The sequence below is a fragment of the Periplaneta americana genome, chromosome 16 (assembly GCF_040183065.1).
Source record: "Periplaneta americana isolate PAMFEO1 chromosome 16, P.americana_PAMFEO1_priV1, whole genome shotgun sequence".
Classification (NCBI taxonomy): Eukaryota; Metazoa; Arthropoda; class Insecta; order Blattodea; family Blattidae; genus Periplaneta; species Periplaneta americana.
In genome coordinates, this window is record NC_091132.1 from 34,464,009 (window position 1) to 34,482,874 (window position 18,866).

At 36.0% G+C, this 18,866-nt stretch overlaps 1 protein-coding gene across 1 annotated transcript in view; it reads left to right on the forward strand.

Annotated features, from left to right (window-relative positions):
- The window catches only part of LOC138691183 (juvenile hormone esterase-like), a 68,419-nt gene that overhangs the window by 40,431 nt on the left and 9,122 nt on the right, over nucleotides 1-18,866 (forward strand). Inside the window, exons 2-6 of the mRNA XM_069812961.1 lie at nucleotides 2,147-2,287; nucleotides 4,255-4,417; nucleotides 10,291-10,476; nucleotides 13,321-13,526; nucleotides 16,420-16,588. Of these exons, the coding sequence (XP_069669062.1) occupies nucleotides 2,147-2,287; nucleotides 4,255-4,417; nucleotides 10,291-10,476; nucleotides 13,321-13,526; nucleotides 16,420-16,588 (865 nt within the window). The remainder of the gene's footprint in view (nucleotides 1-2,146; nucleotides 2,288-4,254; nucleotides 4,418-10,290; nucleotides 10,477-13,320; nucleotides 13,527-16,419; nucleotides 16,589-18,866) is intronic.

Sequence of the window (18,866 nt, forward strand, 5' to 3'; positions counted from 1 at the left end):
AAAAGCATTCATTTGTGTAACTCTCTGTTTGGTTGGTATTGGTCAATACACTTCTTTAAAAATGTACATGAGGATTTTCTATAAAATGCATGAAACAGCATGGAGCAGAGCAATAAGCACAACACGCAGAAGCAACACCCGAACAATCTTCTGAACCACACTCCAGTGCTGAAAAATCAAATGCCACCTGAATTACATTGTTGAAGTCCGGGACTTGTTCAGGATTCACGTAACCGGCTGACTGCCAGGAATACTGAAGCATAGGGTGGAATACTAGAGCAGACAATTGGTTATGCATAACAGAGTGCATTTTCATTATAAACACTCGATTTCCCAATTTAAGTTCTGGATTCCCAGCAAGAGTCCTTATGTAATCTGTTATCCTCCGAGCATATATTTTGTATTATCTAAGGAAATAGATATTCAGAGTCTGGATATATTTAGTTTTTTTTTTTAGGTGGAATGATCATACATCCCATGTCCTAGCCTTGGAATGATTCATTTATTAAGGTTGTGTTCTTGTGCGCATTCAATGAATCACACAACAGTGTACACTTTTGATAAGGTGCAATATTTTCAGACAGAACGTTGGAGAAAAATGTTCTTAAATGGGCTTTAGACATTTTACCACTCGCACTAGCTTCTAGGCTAGGCTAGGCTTACGGGTAAGGTGTCCCATCTCCTTAACTTGTGCAGTGCTCATCCCACCCCTCAACTTGTACAGTGCTCTAACAGACAAACCACACATTACACAAACGAATGCTTTTGGGAGCTTTACAGAGATGTAAGGATGGACCCGTATACAAATTTTGGATACGAAATTCGTGTTCGAGCCGAAACCCTTCCCTTGTGAGTCACCTCGCTCGCCATATTTTATTCTTAACATTGTTTAATAAATAGTAGGCCTTTTTATTTGAGGATTGTGTGTACCGTGAGAGGCGAATGAAAATGTTCTCGCATGGCGACCGTTTAAGACCCAGATGTATTGGGTAAACTGAATTGAAAATCTACTGGTGGATTTTCAGTCCAAAATGCAGACCTACTGCAGACAAGAATCATGTAAATTCTTAACGGTCACCAGATTCTACAGATCATCTCTGAATACCAACGAGACGGAATTGTTCACATGTTTTCAGTGCCATCTATGTACAGGTCACGAACTTTTCAAATGCACTTCATAATTTAGAAGTGATCTGTATAGCGCGAATTACTCCTTCTACTACAGCTGTTACTACTATTACCACAACTGTTTCTTCTATTATTATTACTACTACTGCAACTATTACTACTTCTACTTCTATTACTATTACTAGCCTACTACATTTTCTGTGGGGCCATCCTACATGCAGCGTTATGTATAAGACGTGTTGATGCGAGATTGTTAGTGCTGCATACTCCGGAGTCAATATGATATTCGAGCAACTGCATTTCCTCGGTCTCATCTCGCCAAAATACCATTTCGCTAACATAAATTCCACCGACGCTAGATAAATGCACAGTTGATGCAGCCTCGTTAAATAATCACCTATAGTCGCGTCGCTGCTATTTCCGGCGTGACTCCTCCTCTTTGCTTACGCTTAGGCTCTATAAAGTCTAAGTAGGTAGTATCGTTCGCCATTTTTGTTCTTTCGTTGCCGAGCTACCAGACGAGGAATTTATTTGCCGCACCATTAAACGTTATCATGTCGTAGCTCCTATGATAATAAATGAAACGCATTGTAATTGAGCACGTAACTGAGCGGCAAATAATGTCCTCGTGTGCTTCCTGCGAACGCCAACGAAAGAGCCAAAATGGCGGAAGATTATATAAGCCGTTCAGAGCAGAAGTGGTGTAAATCAAAATTGAGTGATAAGGTTTAAAGTAAACATTCTGTAAAATACAGCGCAAAGTAGCATTTCATATTTCATTTAATTAAACTATTAGTAGTCAGTGGATAGCACGAAGGACATATTAATTGCTACTTCGTGCTATATTATCGAGCCTTAGGAAGTGCATAACGTCATCAGCAGCGAATGAAGAGACGCACACGTTTAAATGTAGCCGACCTCCAACGTGTTTGGCTGCCGGAAATAAGAGCGACGGGACTATAAAACATGAAAGAAATTTATAGCAATAACTGTGATTTGTGGATGCTCTTTGTTGCAGGCCCCTCAACCCTGCGATGCTTGGGAAGGGATTCGGGATGCCCTTAAGGAGGGTGCTGTCAGCCCTCATTTTCAGAATTACCTCGACGAGGGCTTCAAGGGCGACGAGGACTGCCTCTTCTTGAACGTATACACCCCTAAGGTAGGATGCTTCTTGTGCTGCTCTTATTTTGTTTGCGGTCGTGTAATAAAATAATAATGTAGCTACTTCAAATGTAAGTACATAGTCATGATTATGGACCTCGGATTTTTAGGCTTGAATAGGATAGGTTGCAACAATTGTATGTAAAAATCCTTAAATGTATGCAACACGGGAAACTCTTGAGTGGTGATATCGCCTAAAACTAGGTGCATTAAAGAACTTACGTATCAGCCTACGCTAAACAAGCCTAAAAATCCGAGATCATGAAACAATCTCTTCAGTTTCTTATTGTATGATAAATATGATGTTAAGAAATAAGTGCAAACATTTTGGCAGATAGGAGATAAAATAGATTCGAGTTAAAAATTCCTATAGAGCAGTGGTCGTCAGCACTCGCTGAAATGTGCAAAGGGTAAGCGGAACCGTCCCGTGTGCCCCGTCGTGCAGCAGGAAGAGGTAGAGATCATACCCGCTAGCAGCTACGAGCGCACCATGGTGCCCTGTGTTCTCCGCGGGTAAGAGACGCTAGTCCCAGGGTGCTCTGCGCTGACGACCGCTGCTATAGAGCTTATTTTCTTATCCAATGGATTATCAGTAATTAGCAGCATAATCAAGCTATTATGTTTCCAGAACTAATACAATATTTAAACGCCTGCAAGATTAGACTGCCCGCAGAAACGGGTAGTTGTCAGCTTGCTTTTTTGATTTATGGAATTCTTACTCTCGTATTCATGTTTTATTAATTTATATTTCTGCAACATAAGAGAGCATTTTTACTGCCATGTTGATCGACGCTTACACCTATCCTAACCATTCCTTTGCTATCACCCCATCGGAGGTCAGATACACACTCATACAAACACAGTACTTTTTATAGCTAGTTGGTTAGTGTCCTACCCTAGTGATAGGAATTAGGGAACGGTGGCTAGGGGCGGGTTAGGGACAATCCTTCAGCACGTCGCCAGATGAGGCCTGTTTTGCACTCCGAATTACGGGATGAATGAGGATGAGGTGTACCAGCCCACCGGCAGAATGGGCCCCCTACACCCCCCGCCTTAAGTTCATACCGACAAGGTAACCAAGCAGCACAGGTTCCATTCCGACGGCCCTTCCAAGATGTCGAAGCGCCCTTGGAAGTGCTGTTAAGGAATTAATCCTGGCAGAGATATTGCGGAAGGCTTGGACCCAAGAGACGGTTTCGGAGAGGACGCCCCTCCCATAAGCGGACGAAGACCTGAATGTGCCTATGGAATGAGATGATGAAGATGAATGGTAGGATATGAAATATAAATTCTTTTCTCTACAAGAAAGAGGAAGGGAAATGGACCGTGGCAATGAAAATTCCAACCCGGCATTTGCCAAGTAACTGTGGAAAATCACTGGAAACCATAGTCAGGTTGATCGGAGTAACTGTGGAAAATCACTGGAAACCACAGTCAGATTGGTCGGAGTAACTGTGGAAAATCACTGGAAACCATAGTCAGGTTGGTCGGAGTAACTGTGGAAAATCACTGGAAACCACAGTCAGGTTGGTCGGAGTAACTGTGGAAAATCACTGGAAACCACAGTCAGGTTGGTCGGAGTAACTGTGGAAAATCACTGGAAACCACAGTCAGGTTGGTCGGAGTAACTGTGGAAAATCACTGGAAACCACAGTCAGGTTGGTCGGAGTAACTGTGGAAAATCACTGGAAACCACAGTCAGGTTGGTCGGAGTAACTGTGGAAAATCACTGGAAACCACAGTCAGGTTGGTCGGTCCGGGGATTTGAACCGCAGACCTCCCGAATGCGAGTCCCGTGCGGAACGCATGAGCCAACTCTCTCGGTTGCCCAAGTATAGGTCACTAATCATTTATTGTAGTTGTTTCAATCTTTCCGATAAGTACATAAGTTCATTGGAAAGTTTAATGCAAAATATATTGTAACTAATAGCAGAAGGTACTGAATTGTCTTGTTATTGCTTGGAGCTGCCCTCTAGCGATGATGGTGAGCAGCGACTGGCGGTAATGGTGTTCATCCACGGAGGCGGCTTCAACACCGGATCTGGGACGTCAGAGTTCTACGGGCCAGACTTCATGCTGAACGAGGGTGTGATCGTGGTCACAATCAACTACCGCCTGGGGGCGCTGGGTGAGATGTTCTTATATTTCGTTTTTTTTTTTTTTTTTTTTTTTTTTATACTGGATACCTCTGAATTGTTCCAATAAACTTTGGTAGATGGTTTTAAACAAAAAAAAATTATTTGATAATTTCATATACACTTATGTCCGCATCCGAAGCATTCCAGAGCTAGAGCCCTTTTCATATACGGGGTGGAAGGGAGTCTATTACATTAATTCACAGAGGTGATAGATCAAGTCAAAGCGAACAAGTTTTGTCAACTCAGTTTTTTATACGCCCAATAATTTTAAGAATACGAAATGTAACGTGTTGCAACCCTGCAAAGAGTAGCAGTGCTTCTTGAGGTCATTGCTCTGCAATGGGGGTGAGTGTAACTCCAATCTTCCACTCCGAAAGACTTGCGATAGGAGAATGTAAACAAAAACGTCTCATCAGATACGTTTCGATCAAATTACTGCATATCAAAACATAAAGAATTCCATGCATTAATTACGCAAATTGTTTAGTTTTTAACTTCGTTGTTACGCTATAACCTATTTAACCACTGCAGGTGATGCCTCAGTGAGATAGAAACCCTTGGACATGTCCTGGGAGCCTGCCCTTATGGCGAAACATTGCGTATACATAGGCACCATGCAATTAGAACTAAATTGGCCGATGCCCTTAGAAAACTAAAATACACCGTCTATGAAGAAGTCCACGGAACCGCCGACAATGGCAGTAACAGACGAATTGACATAATCGCCATTAGCGAATCCCTGTCTCAGGGTATGATACTCGACCCCACCATCAGGTTTGAAACGTACAAAGGACAGCCCGAAGACGTACATGAGGAGAAACGAGCAATCTACGTTCCAACCATCCCGTATTATAAAGATAAATACCAACTTCACGATATCAGTGTTACGGGATTGATGTTTGGAGCAAGAGGAACGATACCCAACTTCTCTTCTCAATTCTGTAAGACCCTAGGACTGCACAAATCTTTTCTGAACGAACTGGCCCTCCTCATAATTAAAGAGTCAGTCAAGCTTTTACGGAACCACGTATATGGACTCCAATTCAGTGTATGGAAAAAAATTGACGCACCATTATCATTTTTCTTTTTCCTTCTTAGCTTTCATTGATTCTTTACTTGAAATTTTTTTCTTCTGTAAACTGCCTTTGTTTGTTTGTGTATTTGTTTGCCTTTTTTCTTACTCTTTTAGCTCTCATCATCTATTTGTTCTTGTATTGTTTTGTATGCTTTGTCTAATGGCAGCCTCTAATTTGAGGAAGCTCTGATAAATAAAATAATACCATGAAACTTATTTAACATTCACAGTATCTGTTGATTTCTTTGCTTTTCACGTAATTACAAAACAGTAAAGAATGTACATTCTTATAAAACAAAACTATTTCTATTAAAGATTCCTTTACATTTGATGTAAACCCAAATTACATTATTACGAATACACATTCTGTAACTCCACTTAAATAATTATCTTTGAAGAAATTAAAAATAAATTAATTTAGAAAAGAAATTAAGCTTTCATAAACTATGGAAATGAAGCATCATATTGTATTTTTATTTGAGGGGATGTTGTCCTTTGTCAAAGTAACCACCCTAAAGTAGCTGGAAGTTTGCAGTTTTATTGGAAGAGGGTTAATTTTCATTTTCCTTAAATGTATGTATTTATTCACACTGCAAATGGGCAAATACCCGGTGGAAGTGGTAACTAATTACACTCAATAATGACAATTAATATAAATTACAATTAATAATAATAATAATAATAATAATAATAATAGTTACATGTTTATTGTATCCAGGACCCTTGTGGTCACTCAAATTCTTTGAGCTGATGTCTTTAATGAATAAATAAATATTAACAAGAAGCATCCTAAATTAAATGAAGCACGATCACTTATAATAACATCTAAAAGTAAATCTAATATGTATCTTAACCCTAAGTTCGAACTTAAACCCACGAGTATACGAGTATATGATATATGTTCATACATGCACAAGTACCTTTCAGCACTACACTCATTTCGCTGACAACTCACTCACTGCACTGAAACTACGACAGATTTCATTGACACTATCCTGATTTCACTAACACTTCAAAAACATTTACTGTTAAAATCCTTTGCACTACCACTATAAACTATAAAACTTCACTGACACAACACACTTCACTGATACAACACTCCAAATAACAAAACATCAATTACACCCTTATTATTCCGTAGAATCCTACTTACTACATTAACTTTAAAATCGCTAGCCTAGACCCTATTGTAAGCTGTTTTGGTACGTTCATTATAACTCACACCCTTTCACTGTAAATCAATCTCTTTTCTCTGCCACTATAACTCTCAGAATTTGCTTGAAGCTCACTGCACTTTCACTACAACACACTGAACGCCCAATATAAATCGCTGGGGATTCACTGTTTCTCTGTTTACTGACTATACTTGTAAAACAACAAAATATTGTGCATAATGTACTACCGTATATTAGTAAAATCCTTAAGCCTATTTTTAAATATATTTTTGGTTATTGGCAAAGCCTTTAGTAAGTCGGCAGGTAAAGCATTCCAATCCCTGATAGTACGACTGAGAAAAGAAAACTTTCCAGTGTCCAACCTCTGCCTTCTTTCCCTTAATTTATATGAGTGGTCGTTCCTTGAAGAGTAATTTGCGGTTGCAACCTATTTTTCATTTCTCTTCAGCCATGCTCACTTCTGTATGTAATGACACGAGTAATGGTATTTCTTGTAATTGAATATTTATACTTCGTCCACATGCACCTAAAATTGTCCATTAGTTCTTGGATCTGTCAAAGCTCAGCTTACGGTGGCTCTAGATTAAATTATCAGTTCAGTTCCAAAGATTGTGCGTGATTGCTAGTTAATTCAGAGGTCAGTGTACTCTGTTACAAGTATGGCTTATGAACCGTTGCGTGGAAAACTTGGTGAAAGTTTCGGATTTAAATTAAACGATTATGGGAAGGTGACGGACAGAAAAACCGTATTTTTAAGTTATGCGGAAAAACGTTCAGTTACTGTATAATGGAAGCACAATATTGTCTCCAATATCATCTTCCCAAATTGTATTAACCCTTGTTACGGCGGCCACTTCTCTGACAAGCTCGTGGCGCTGGTTGCCGCTATAGCAAGGCGCTGTGCGTTTTCATAAACAGTATAAAAGCTATTTGTCTTGCTGAAGCAACTTTCTTTCGCTTATTTATGTGGGTTGCAAAATAAGTCACTTTGTAAGGACGCAGATTTTGTTCTTAATTTTATTTTTAAGATGGCAATAACAAAGATGGGATGCCATTGGAAATACAACTTTTTTTTTAAATCATTACAACCATAGTTTTTTAAGTTAAAGGCATGAAATTTTGTATGCATAAAGACAATAATCTTGATCATTTCAAAATAAAGTCCTACGAATCTTACTCAGTTCTCCTTGGTTTGTCCGTAACAGTCAACTACACAGAAGAACTGGTATCGACACAATCAAACAGTTTATTCATTCACAAGCTAAGAAGTTCTATAACAGGCCTGCACAAACAGCGCTCAACGAGCGCGCGCGCTCTTTCGGAGCGGGAAAGCGGTGTTTACCGCTCGCCGAAACGGGGAGGAAGATACGTCAGAATGACAGACTTGCTATAGGTAGAGGAGAGGGAAACGACCACTCAGCTATCTAGTGGAGTGCAGTGTGTAGGCCTATTCTCAGTAACTGTTTCACGTTGCTTACCTTTTGCTATAGTATAGTATGAAGGAATCTAAAAGACGGAACATAACATTTACCATTTAACGATTTACAGCTCGAACTTATTGATCTTCAATGTGACCTAAGGGCTAAAGATCGTTTGAATAATACTACTAGTCTGGTTGAGTTTTACAAGACTAAACATTAGCAATAATATACACGACTACACAGGCTGGCTGTGAAAATGATTGCTATGTTTGGCTCAACATTTATATTTGTGAGCAACTGTTTTCTGTTATCAACTTTAATAAAGGCAGCATCGAACATCTGTAACTGATGTTTCATTACGATCAGTAGGTTACTGTTCCTTTCAGCTGCCAACAGCATAAAACCTCGTTTTGATGTACTGATAAATAAAAATATAACAAAATGATATTGTATATTTAAGTAGCTATAGAATTTCTATTACTTCTGTAAAATAAATATTTCTTTATTAATTAATAATAGTCCAAGATAGTTTTGCAAACACTGAACGGGAATTTATTTCATAAGTACTCGTAATAGCACTTTCTTTTGTGTACATTTTGTACGAGATCACCCCTTCTTCCAGTCCACCCTCATAACAGAGCGCAGCTAATATCTGCATTCCGCTCATGAGCTGTGAGCCGGCTCGGAGAGCACAAACCTTGTGCAGGCCTGTTCTATAACAACCTAGAAAATGTTCCAGGTGCCGTCCATTACACTCTCGAAAGAAAGTCTACATTTCCCACTAGATTAAACAGCTGACTTCCCATGGACATAATATTATAATAAAAATTTATTATCACATCAATCTTGTATGTATAATTTTTTTTATCGAAAAACAATCTCCTGAATTTACAGCCTGTCACTAAAGATAAGGTAAAAATGGTTTCAATAAAACAAAAGAAAAAGTGACCATAATTAAATATGTAAATGAGATTGATCTTAAATAATTACTCATATGTTTATCGTGCCAAAGATTTTCTTGAGTTTAGAGATGATGCCTCAAAATTCTAACCTAAGAGCCATAATTTCTATTTCACAGATGTTCCTCATGTGTACATCCAGACCTCTCCACATTGAGACTAATATTGTTGAGATATGGTACCGCTTGCGCCAACCTCTAGTCCTATTACTTTTGTCTCCTGAAGATGGTATTTGGATGTATAATAGGAAATTGTAAACTCATGTATGATTTTTTTCTTGCTTCACCCCTTCTGGTTGACCTCTGTGATATCGAATTGGACAATTTCTTTTATTCACAGAGGAGCCCTATCTAGTCTGCCCGCAATTCAACGTAACACATTGTATTTGTATTTGTTTTGTGCTTAATTTATGAGTAATCTATTGCTAATTGCGCTGATCGATCAATAATAGTACATTATGCAACGAGCCTATAATGATAGTAATTAAGAATCGAGTATGGATATTTATGAAACGAGCGCAAGCGAGTTTCATAATTTTCATACGAGCTTCTTAATTACCATTATAGGCGAGTTTCATACGACTTTTTAAGCTCGACCATATTTCTAACTTGAAATTACCGGTATTCAGATGTATACATTTTATTTGTAGGTATCTGACAAGATCGGAAGTGACCTTGTTCTAGGTCGTGAATTGTGAGATGTGCGCAGACGCGAAAGTATTGATTTTTTCCGAGGAACAATAATGTCATTGACCTTGACGTAGTCCCGTTAAACTTGATAATATTATAATATTATAACCTTGATTATTGAATTCGACATTGAAAAACGAGATGACAAATTGAATTTATTTGAATATTATTTACAATTAACGCTAATTATTATAGTAACAGAACATAACCTTCTGCGACAGTATTGGATTTCCAGCCTCCGTGACTTTTCGCTAATTCTCTTTCGATTGCATATCCGAGAATAATCGATACTTGCGGTTTTATAACGGTACAAAGCTGACTTGTCATTGGCTGAACACATGTAAGCTGAGTTATCATTGGCTGAAGACCTGTACTTTAATGAGTAGGTGTACTTTAATGACATGCATTAAAGGACTGCTACCGGGTGTATAATTAGTACATTTCGGCGTGGTCGAGCATAAATTATTTTAAGAAATTGTTTTAATGGCAAGACTGGAAAATATTATTTTATTTGTACTTTAATTATATTCACAATGTTTCACAGGATTCCTGAGTACAGGAGACTCGGTAATTCCAGGCAACAATGGCTTAAAGGACCAAGTGATGGCATTACGTTGGATCCAACAGAACATCACTCAGTTTGGAGGGGACCCCAGCAATGTCACGATATTTGGAGAGAGCGCTGGAGCCACCAGTGTGCATTATCACATGCTATCTCCGTTATCGAGAGGTAAAGAGAGTTGGCATGCGTTATTGCAAACAGAATCTGTTTACTTAACAAGGCTTTAACGCAACATGCGGAAGTGTTATAGATATCTGTAGTGAGAAGTGGTTGGATTTTCTCGCTGTACATATCGGGCTGTATGTCGATTCCATCACTTGGGATAGTAAGGAAAGGGTAATTTATAAATTATGTGGGCTCTGTTACCAGTGGCGTAGCGTCAATGTAAGCTAAAAAGCTTAGCTTCCCCATTTAATAATGATTTCATAATAAACCTGCAGTTTATGAAGAAAATTATTTATTAATTTTAATAGAATTTATATTTACGCATTAAATATTGTGATGCGACAGCTCAGGATGATTTGTGATGCAGCAGTAAACAAGAAGCCTGCACACACCAGCTTCCAAGCAGACCGGTTTCTTCTGTGTAATCCACCCCGCAGATTTTCCATCCCTTCCTAAGCTACCCTAGTCGCAAGACTCGCAAAGAAGCTAGCTTTAACATTTAAAATAAGTAGTTTCCGCGTTTTCCCTTTTCGTCAGTTGTGTTCAGTTGAAGTGTTAGTGTGCATTGTGGCTGATATAATAAATAATGAGCGAAATAACAGTTTCTGACACTAATTTACTTGAATTTTTTTAGGACAATTGTATTATCAAAACTGACTTACGAACAAAAGTGTGATTTAAAAAACAAATGACCGACTCCCTTGCTGTGAATGAAGGACACAACCAAAAGACAGACGCATACTTACGTAATGATACTAATATTGTGATTTCTCTAAGTATGACAGGGAGTGAGCTAATGTTATACGTATACGTGTCTATTTGTTAAGAGATATGTGTAAACCGTGAAATCATATTTTACTACGTATCATTTGAGGTCATGCCTTATTGGTGTTACTTACGATGTTCCAACCAATCTTCGACTGCTGACTTGAAATTGACTACTATTTATTTTAAGACTGTATTTTTGTAGTACGTTTTCTCATATTGCATAAAAGACAACTTGAGTTAGCTTCCCCTACTCAAAATTTCATGCTACGCCACTGTCTGTTACCAAGAGCTAATTGAAATTCAACCTAGGATGGTTATAGTACAGTCTACTATATACAGTCACGAAGCTTGAGTTCTGAGGGTGCTTGAAACAATAGACTGTGACGGTACTATTTTGCATTGCCTGTAATGAGGCGATATTAGCGATCCTAGTGGTGAGCAACTATCTAATGTTTGCATATTTACTACGTATTGACCTTCGCGACTGTATATACTAGACTGTGGTTATAGGTATAACAGATTAATGCATGAGTTTGTAGCGATTTTATTCTCTATGGCAATAAGGCCTTCGTAAGGCATTTGTTTGGGATTTGTAATTTTTGTCATTTTAATGCATTGTGTCACTGAATACGTCTGAAATTTTTCAATTTTAAGAAATCTTTTGTTAATTATGGGTTAAAGAAAATGGAGTGTCAGGTACAAAAGAAAACGAATATTCCCAGCATAACATTTTGTTTTTGTTTAAGGGAACGAATAACTGAATTTCAGTGAAAATTGATTAATAATCGATTTTTTTATTTTTCTTCAAACAAATCTACAGTCTTTCGGTTTTCGAAAAAATGTTATGTTCCGCAGTTTGGAGGGTCCCCTGACGTCACAGCAGCCATTTTTAAATAACCCGGCATTTAAATACCTGAATTTGGTACGCCTACTTCTTCACTGTTTTCTCGCATTTAATTCTTCCAACATTCTTTGCATGCACAATGTTCCTTGCGAAACAATTCTTAACCTGTTGCTTTGAAATTTGATATAGAAGTGCAAAAATATGTCATGAATAGAAATTCTGCCGGTTTTTCTGCAAGTATTTAATATTAGCACATAATTATTAATTTTTTAATTTCAAAAATAATTTCTGTATAAAATTTTCGATTTAATGAAATTTAAAATATTCTTCAACATTACCCACTCACATTAAAAGCCAGCATAAATTAAAAAAACTACGAGTATAACAACGACAAAGCTTAAGACAAAGTATGGACTTAAAAATGAAAATTGTTTCGCATGGGACATTATTAACGGATAATAGAAACTTAGCAAACAATTCTATCTAAAAAAACAATTGAACTAAATTAAAAATATATATTATTTGTAGATTATTATATAAAAACACAACAAAATATGTGTGGTATAAAATTCAAGACATTCCAAAATTCGGTCATCCGTCCACTATGGGCTAAAAAAGGTGGAATGTCAAGTAGAAAAAACTAACATTTCCAACACATCTTTTATTTGAGTTTAACCGAGGAGTAAAGCCATTGCAGATCGCTAGAACAATTTCTGCCGTTTATGGGGAGAACGTCACGAAACTGATTTTCTTGTTTCAAGGAGGGATATTTTGTCATGAATGATTCTCCACGTTCAGAAAGATCGTCCGACTTTCATGAAATGAAAAAATGAATCAATCAATCAATCAATCAATCAATTAAGGAATGAATGAATACCGTCTGACTTTGATGAAATGAAAAAATAACGGTATGAATGAATGAATGAATGAATGAATTAATTAATTAATTAATACCATCTGATTTTGATGAAATGAAAAAATGAATGAATGAATGAATACCATCTGACTTTGATGAAATGAATGAATGAATGAATGAATGAATACAGTCTGACTTTGATGAAATGAATGAATGAATACCATCTGACTGATGAAATGAATGAATGAATGAATGAATGAATACCGTCTGACGTTGATGAAATGAATGAATGAATGAATAATTATCCATAACTATAAAACATTTTCCTTCCTTTCTATTGCACACATATACTTAGCCTGCTGTGGTAATTGACTTACAGGATTGTTTGCGCGTGTCATCGCTCAGAGTGGCTCGGTGCTGAATCCATGGGCCTTCGAACCACCTTCTGTCCTTCGCAAGAAAGCCTTCAGGTTCGGCAAAGTTTTTGGTTGTGAGACTGACGACTCTAAGGAACTTTTGGAGTTCCTAAAGACTCTCTCACCAGAACAACTAGTGGAGGGAATTCCAAAGGCAATGACAGAAGAGGTACGTAATTTCACAAAATGTTGAAGATTTCGTATGAAAAGCTCTCGCACGAAATATCAGCATTGCTACATCGGAATAAACTGAATTCATATAACATTTTAGAAAATTATTCAGTTCGTTGTGGTGGATGTTCCATGACAGGTCAAAGTTTAAGAAACATCGCTATTTCATTCTGTTTTATAGATTTCTGCCAAAGGACAGGTCTTTCACTGCAAACCCAGCATTCTTCAATCTTCCCTACTTTCTGCCATCCTCTTAGCTCTGCATATGAACCATATATCTTAATTTTGTCTATCATCTAATATCTTCTTCTGTCCCGAATATTTATCACATTCACCATCCCTTCCAGTGCATCCTTCAATTGGCAGTTTCTTCTCAGCCAGTGACCCAGCCAATTTCTTTGTCCCTTCCTGATCAATTCAGCATCATTCTTTCTAGTAATAATAATAATAATAATAATAATAATAATAATAATAATAATAACAGTAATAATAGTAGTAATAGTATTAGTAATATTAGTAATAATAATAATAATAATAATAATAATAATAATACTAGTAATAATAGTAGTAATAGTAATAATAATGATAATAATAATAATAATAATAATAATAATAATAATAATAATAATAATATTAGTAATAGCAGTAATAATAATAATAATAATAATAATAACAGTAATAATAGTAACAGTAGTAACAGTAATAGGCCTAATAGTAGTACTAATATGCGTACTTACTTATGTACAAATGCTTTTAAGGAATCCGGAGATTTAATGCTACCCTCACATGTCGTTCCGCTATTGGTCCTTGTAGTAGTAATATTAGTAATAGTAATAATAATAATAATAATACTAGTAATAATAGTAGTAATAGTAATAATAATGATAATAATAATAATAATAATAATAATAATAATAATAATAATAATATTAGTAATAGCAGTAATAATAATAATAATAATAATAACAGTAATAATAGTAACAGTAGTAACAGTAATAGGCCTAATAGTAGTACTAATATGCGTACTTACTTATGTACAAATGCTTTTAAGGAATCCGGAGATTTAATGCTACCCTCACATGTCGTTCCGCTATTGGTCCTTGTAGTAGTAATATTAGTAATAGTAATAATAATAATAATAATACTAGTAATAATAGTAGTAATAGTAGTAATAATAATGATAATAATAATAGTATTAGTAATAGCAGTAATAATAATAATAATAATAATAATAATAATAGTAACAGTAGTAACAGTAATAATAGTAGTAGTAATACGCGTACTTACTTATGTACAAATGCTTTTAAGGAACCCGGAGATTTAATGCTACCCTCACATGTCGTTCCGCTATTGGTCCTTGTAGTAGTAATAATAGTAATAGTAATAATAATAATAAGAATAGTATTAGTAATAGCAGTAATAATAGCAGTAATAGTATTAGTAATAGTAGTAGTATTTAATAATAGTAATAATAATAATAATAATAATAATAATAATAATAATAATAATAATAATAATAATAATATTAGTAATAGCAGTAATAGTATTAGTAATAGTAGTAGTATTTAATAATAGTAATAATAATAATAATAATAATAATAATAATAATAATAATAATAATAATAATAATAATAATAGTAACAGTAGTAACAGTAATAATAGTAGTAGTAATACGCGTACTTACTTATGTACAAATGCTTTTAAGGAACCCGGAGATTTAATGCTACCCTCACATGTCGTTCCGCTATTGGTCCTTGTAGTAGTAATAATAGTAATAGTAATAATAATAATAAGAATAGTATTAGTAATAGCAGTAATAATAGCAGTAATAGTATTAGTAATAGTAGTAGTATTTAATAATAGTAATAATAATAATAATAATAATAATAATAATAATAATAATAATAATAATAATAATAATATTAGTAATAGCAGTAATAGTATTAGTAATAGTAGTAGTAATTAATAATAGTAATAATAATAGTATTACTAATAGCAGTAATAATAGCAGTAATAGTATTAGTAATAGTAGTAGTAATTAATAATAATAATAATAATAATAATAATAATAATAATAATAATAATACTAACAATAGTAGTAACAGTAATAATAGTAGTAATAGTAGTAGTAATACTTACTTATTTACAAATGGAGATTCATTGCTGCCCTCACATGTCGCTCCACTATCAGTCCCTAGTAGTAGTAATAATAATAATAATAATAATAATAATAATAATAATAATAATAATAATAATACTAACAATAGTAGTAACAGTAATAATAGTAGTAATAGTAGTAGTAATACTTACTTATTTACAAATGGAGATTCATTGCTGCCCTCACATGTCGCTCCACTATCAGTCCCTAGTAGTAGTAATAGTAATAATAATAGTAATAATAATAATAATAATAATAATAATAATAGCTCTGTCATACTGAATTTAGAAAAATTCCATTGTCAACGAATGTCATTGCCTTTTTCGGCAATTTTTAATTTTAACATTATTTAGATATGTGCAGAATGTGGCAAATGTGTCTCAGTTCAGGCCACTTCACTGAAATGTCAACTTAGTGGCCACAATGGTAAATCATATGGGGGGGGGGGAAATCTTTAAGATTATCACAGTCTAGTACATACAGTCACGAAGCTTGAGGTGATTTTTTGCATTTCTCGCGATACAATGCTCCAAGCAGTTAGCAACTGAGAATACTAGGAACGGTAGACTGTACGATAGTAGCGATCCTAGTGGCTAGCAACTAAAGTTCAACTATCATTGGATGCATATTCCGTATGTATTGAGCTTCGTGACTGTATGTACTAGACTGTGGTATTAAGTTGCCGATTTTTATTGTTAGAGGTGCAATTTGCAATTGATGCTCATTATTCCAGGAATTGAACCTTGGGGCTGTGTTCTTCAAGCCGACTTTGGAGCACCCCACTGAACATGAGGAAGCCTTCATCACTGAAGATCCACTTGAGCTTCTGTCTCAGGGCAAGTTCTACAACGTGCCCTTCATAGTGGGAATAAACTCCAACGAGGGCCTTCTCTGTCTTAAAGGTAGTCACTATTCTTATTGCTCTGGAGGTAAAACAGATACTGCTGGATGTCTATAAAATCATAAAGAAGTTAATCAATTAAAAACCAATTAATATAAAATCGGAACGAATTTCACTATTTGTATGAACTGTAGGAATACAGCTTTATTCGAATTTGAAGCAGCATCCTGATATTGGCATTTCGTTGATGTTGTATGGTTATTCTTATACAGATCCATCATTTTATCTGGGCTTGCTTTCATGGAGCTGTGGCTGTAGACACAGACCACTCTCATGCCGACTTTCCAGTTCTTGTGTAGTTGGCAGAGTGATGCGACACTCACACATTCTTATGCATCAAGATAGTTTGGATTTATTTTATTTTAGTAGGTAATTTTACGACGCTTTATCAACATCTTAGATTATTTGATAATGAGAATGAGATGAAGGTGATAATACCAGTGAAATGAGTCCAGCGTCGAGCACGGAAAGTTACCCATCATTTGCTCATATTAGGTTGAGGGAAAACCCCGGAAAAAACCTCAACCAGGTAACTTGCCCCGACCAGGAATCGAACCCGAGCACCTGGTTTCGCGGCCAGACGCGCTAACCATTACTCCTCAGCTGTGGGCGATAATTTGAATGAACGGACATGGTTTAGTACCATTATTTTGTAAATTAAAATTGTGAACATGCCTAACATTGCTTATTTAAAAAAAAAGCTATTAAAATTGTTCTCCCTGTGCTTCGGGACATGTTGTGGTGTCGTAACAAATTTTCATTCACATGTTGCAATTCTGGTTGTGAAATGTTGGCTGTTTCTTTTCGTATGTTATTTTGCATTTCATGTAATGTTCTTGGATTTGATTTATACATTCTGTGTTTTAATAAAGAGTCTCTTAGTGCTTGCATATGTTTTTTTTTCAAACAAATCTGAGTCAAGACTTAGGAGAATCCGTTAAATAAACTTAAACAGTTATATTTGGGCTTACTTACTTACTTACTTACAAATGGCTTTTAAGGAACCCGAAGGTTCATTGCCGCCCTCACATAAGCCCGCCAGCGGCCCCTATCCTGTGCAAGATTAATCCAGTCTCTATCATCATACCCCACCTCCCTCAAATCTATTTTAATATTATCCTCCCATCTACGTCTCGGCCTCCCTAAAGGTCTTTTTCCCTCCGGTCTCCCAACTAACACTCTATATGCATTTCTGGATTCGCCCATACGTGCTACATGCCCTGCTCATCTCAAACGTCTGGATTTAATGTTCCTAATTATGTCAGGTGAACAATACAATGCTTGCAGTTCTGTGTTGTGTAACTTTCTCCATTCTCCTGTAACTTCATCCCGCTTATCCCCAAATATTTTCCTAAGCACCTTATTCTCAAACACCCTTAACCTATGTTCCTCTCTCAGAGTGAGAGTCCAAGTTTCACAGCCATACAGAACAACCGGTAATATAACTGTTTTATAAATTCTAACTTTCAGATTCTTGGACAGCAGACTGGATGATCTCAACCGAATAATAACACGCATTTCCCATATTTATTCTGTGTTTAATTTCCTCCCGAGTGTCATTTATATTTGTTACTGTTGCTCCAAGATATTTGAATTTTTCCACCTCTTCGAAGGATAAATCTCCAATTTTTATATTTCCATTTCGTACAATATTCTGGTCACGAGACATAATCATATACTTTGTCTTTTCGGGATTTACTTCCAAACCGATCGCTTTACTTGCTTCAAGTAAAATTTCCGTGTTTTCCCTAATCGTTTGTGTATTTTCTCCTAACATATTCACGTCATCCGCATAGACAAGAAGCTGATGTAACCCGTTCAGTTCCAAACCCTGCCTATTATCCTGAACTTTCCTAATGGCATATTCTAGAGCGAAGTTAAAAAGTAAAGGTGATAGTGCATCTCCCTCCTTTAGCCCGCAGTGAATTGGAAAAGCATCAGATAGAAACTGACCTATACGGACTCTGCTGTATGTTTCACTGAGACACATTTTAATTAATCGAACTAGTTTCTTGGGAATACCAAATTCAATAAGAATATCATATAATACTTCCCTCTTAACCGAGTCATATGCCTTTTTTAAATCTATGAATAACTGATGCACTGTACCCTTATAATCCCATTTTTTCTCCATTATCTGTCGAATACAAAAAATCTGATCAATAGTCGATCTATTACGCCGAAAACCGCACTGATGATCCCCAATAATTTCATCTACGTACGGAGTTAATCTCCTCAAAAGAATATTGGACAAAATTTTGTACGACGTCAACAAAAGT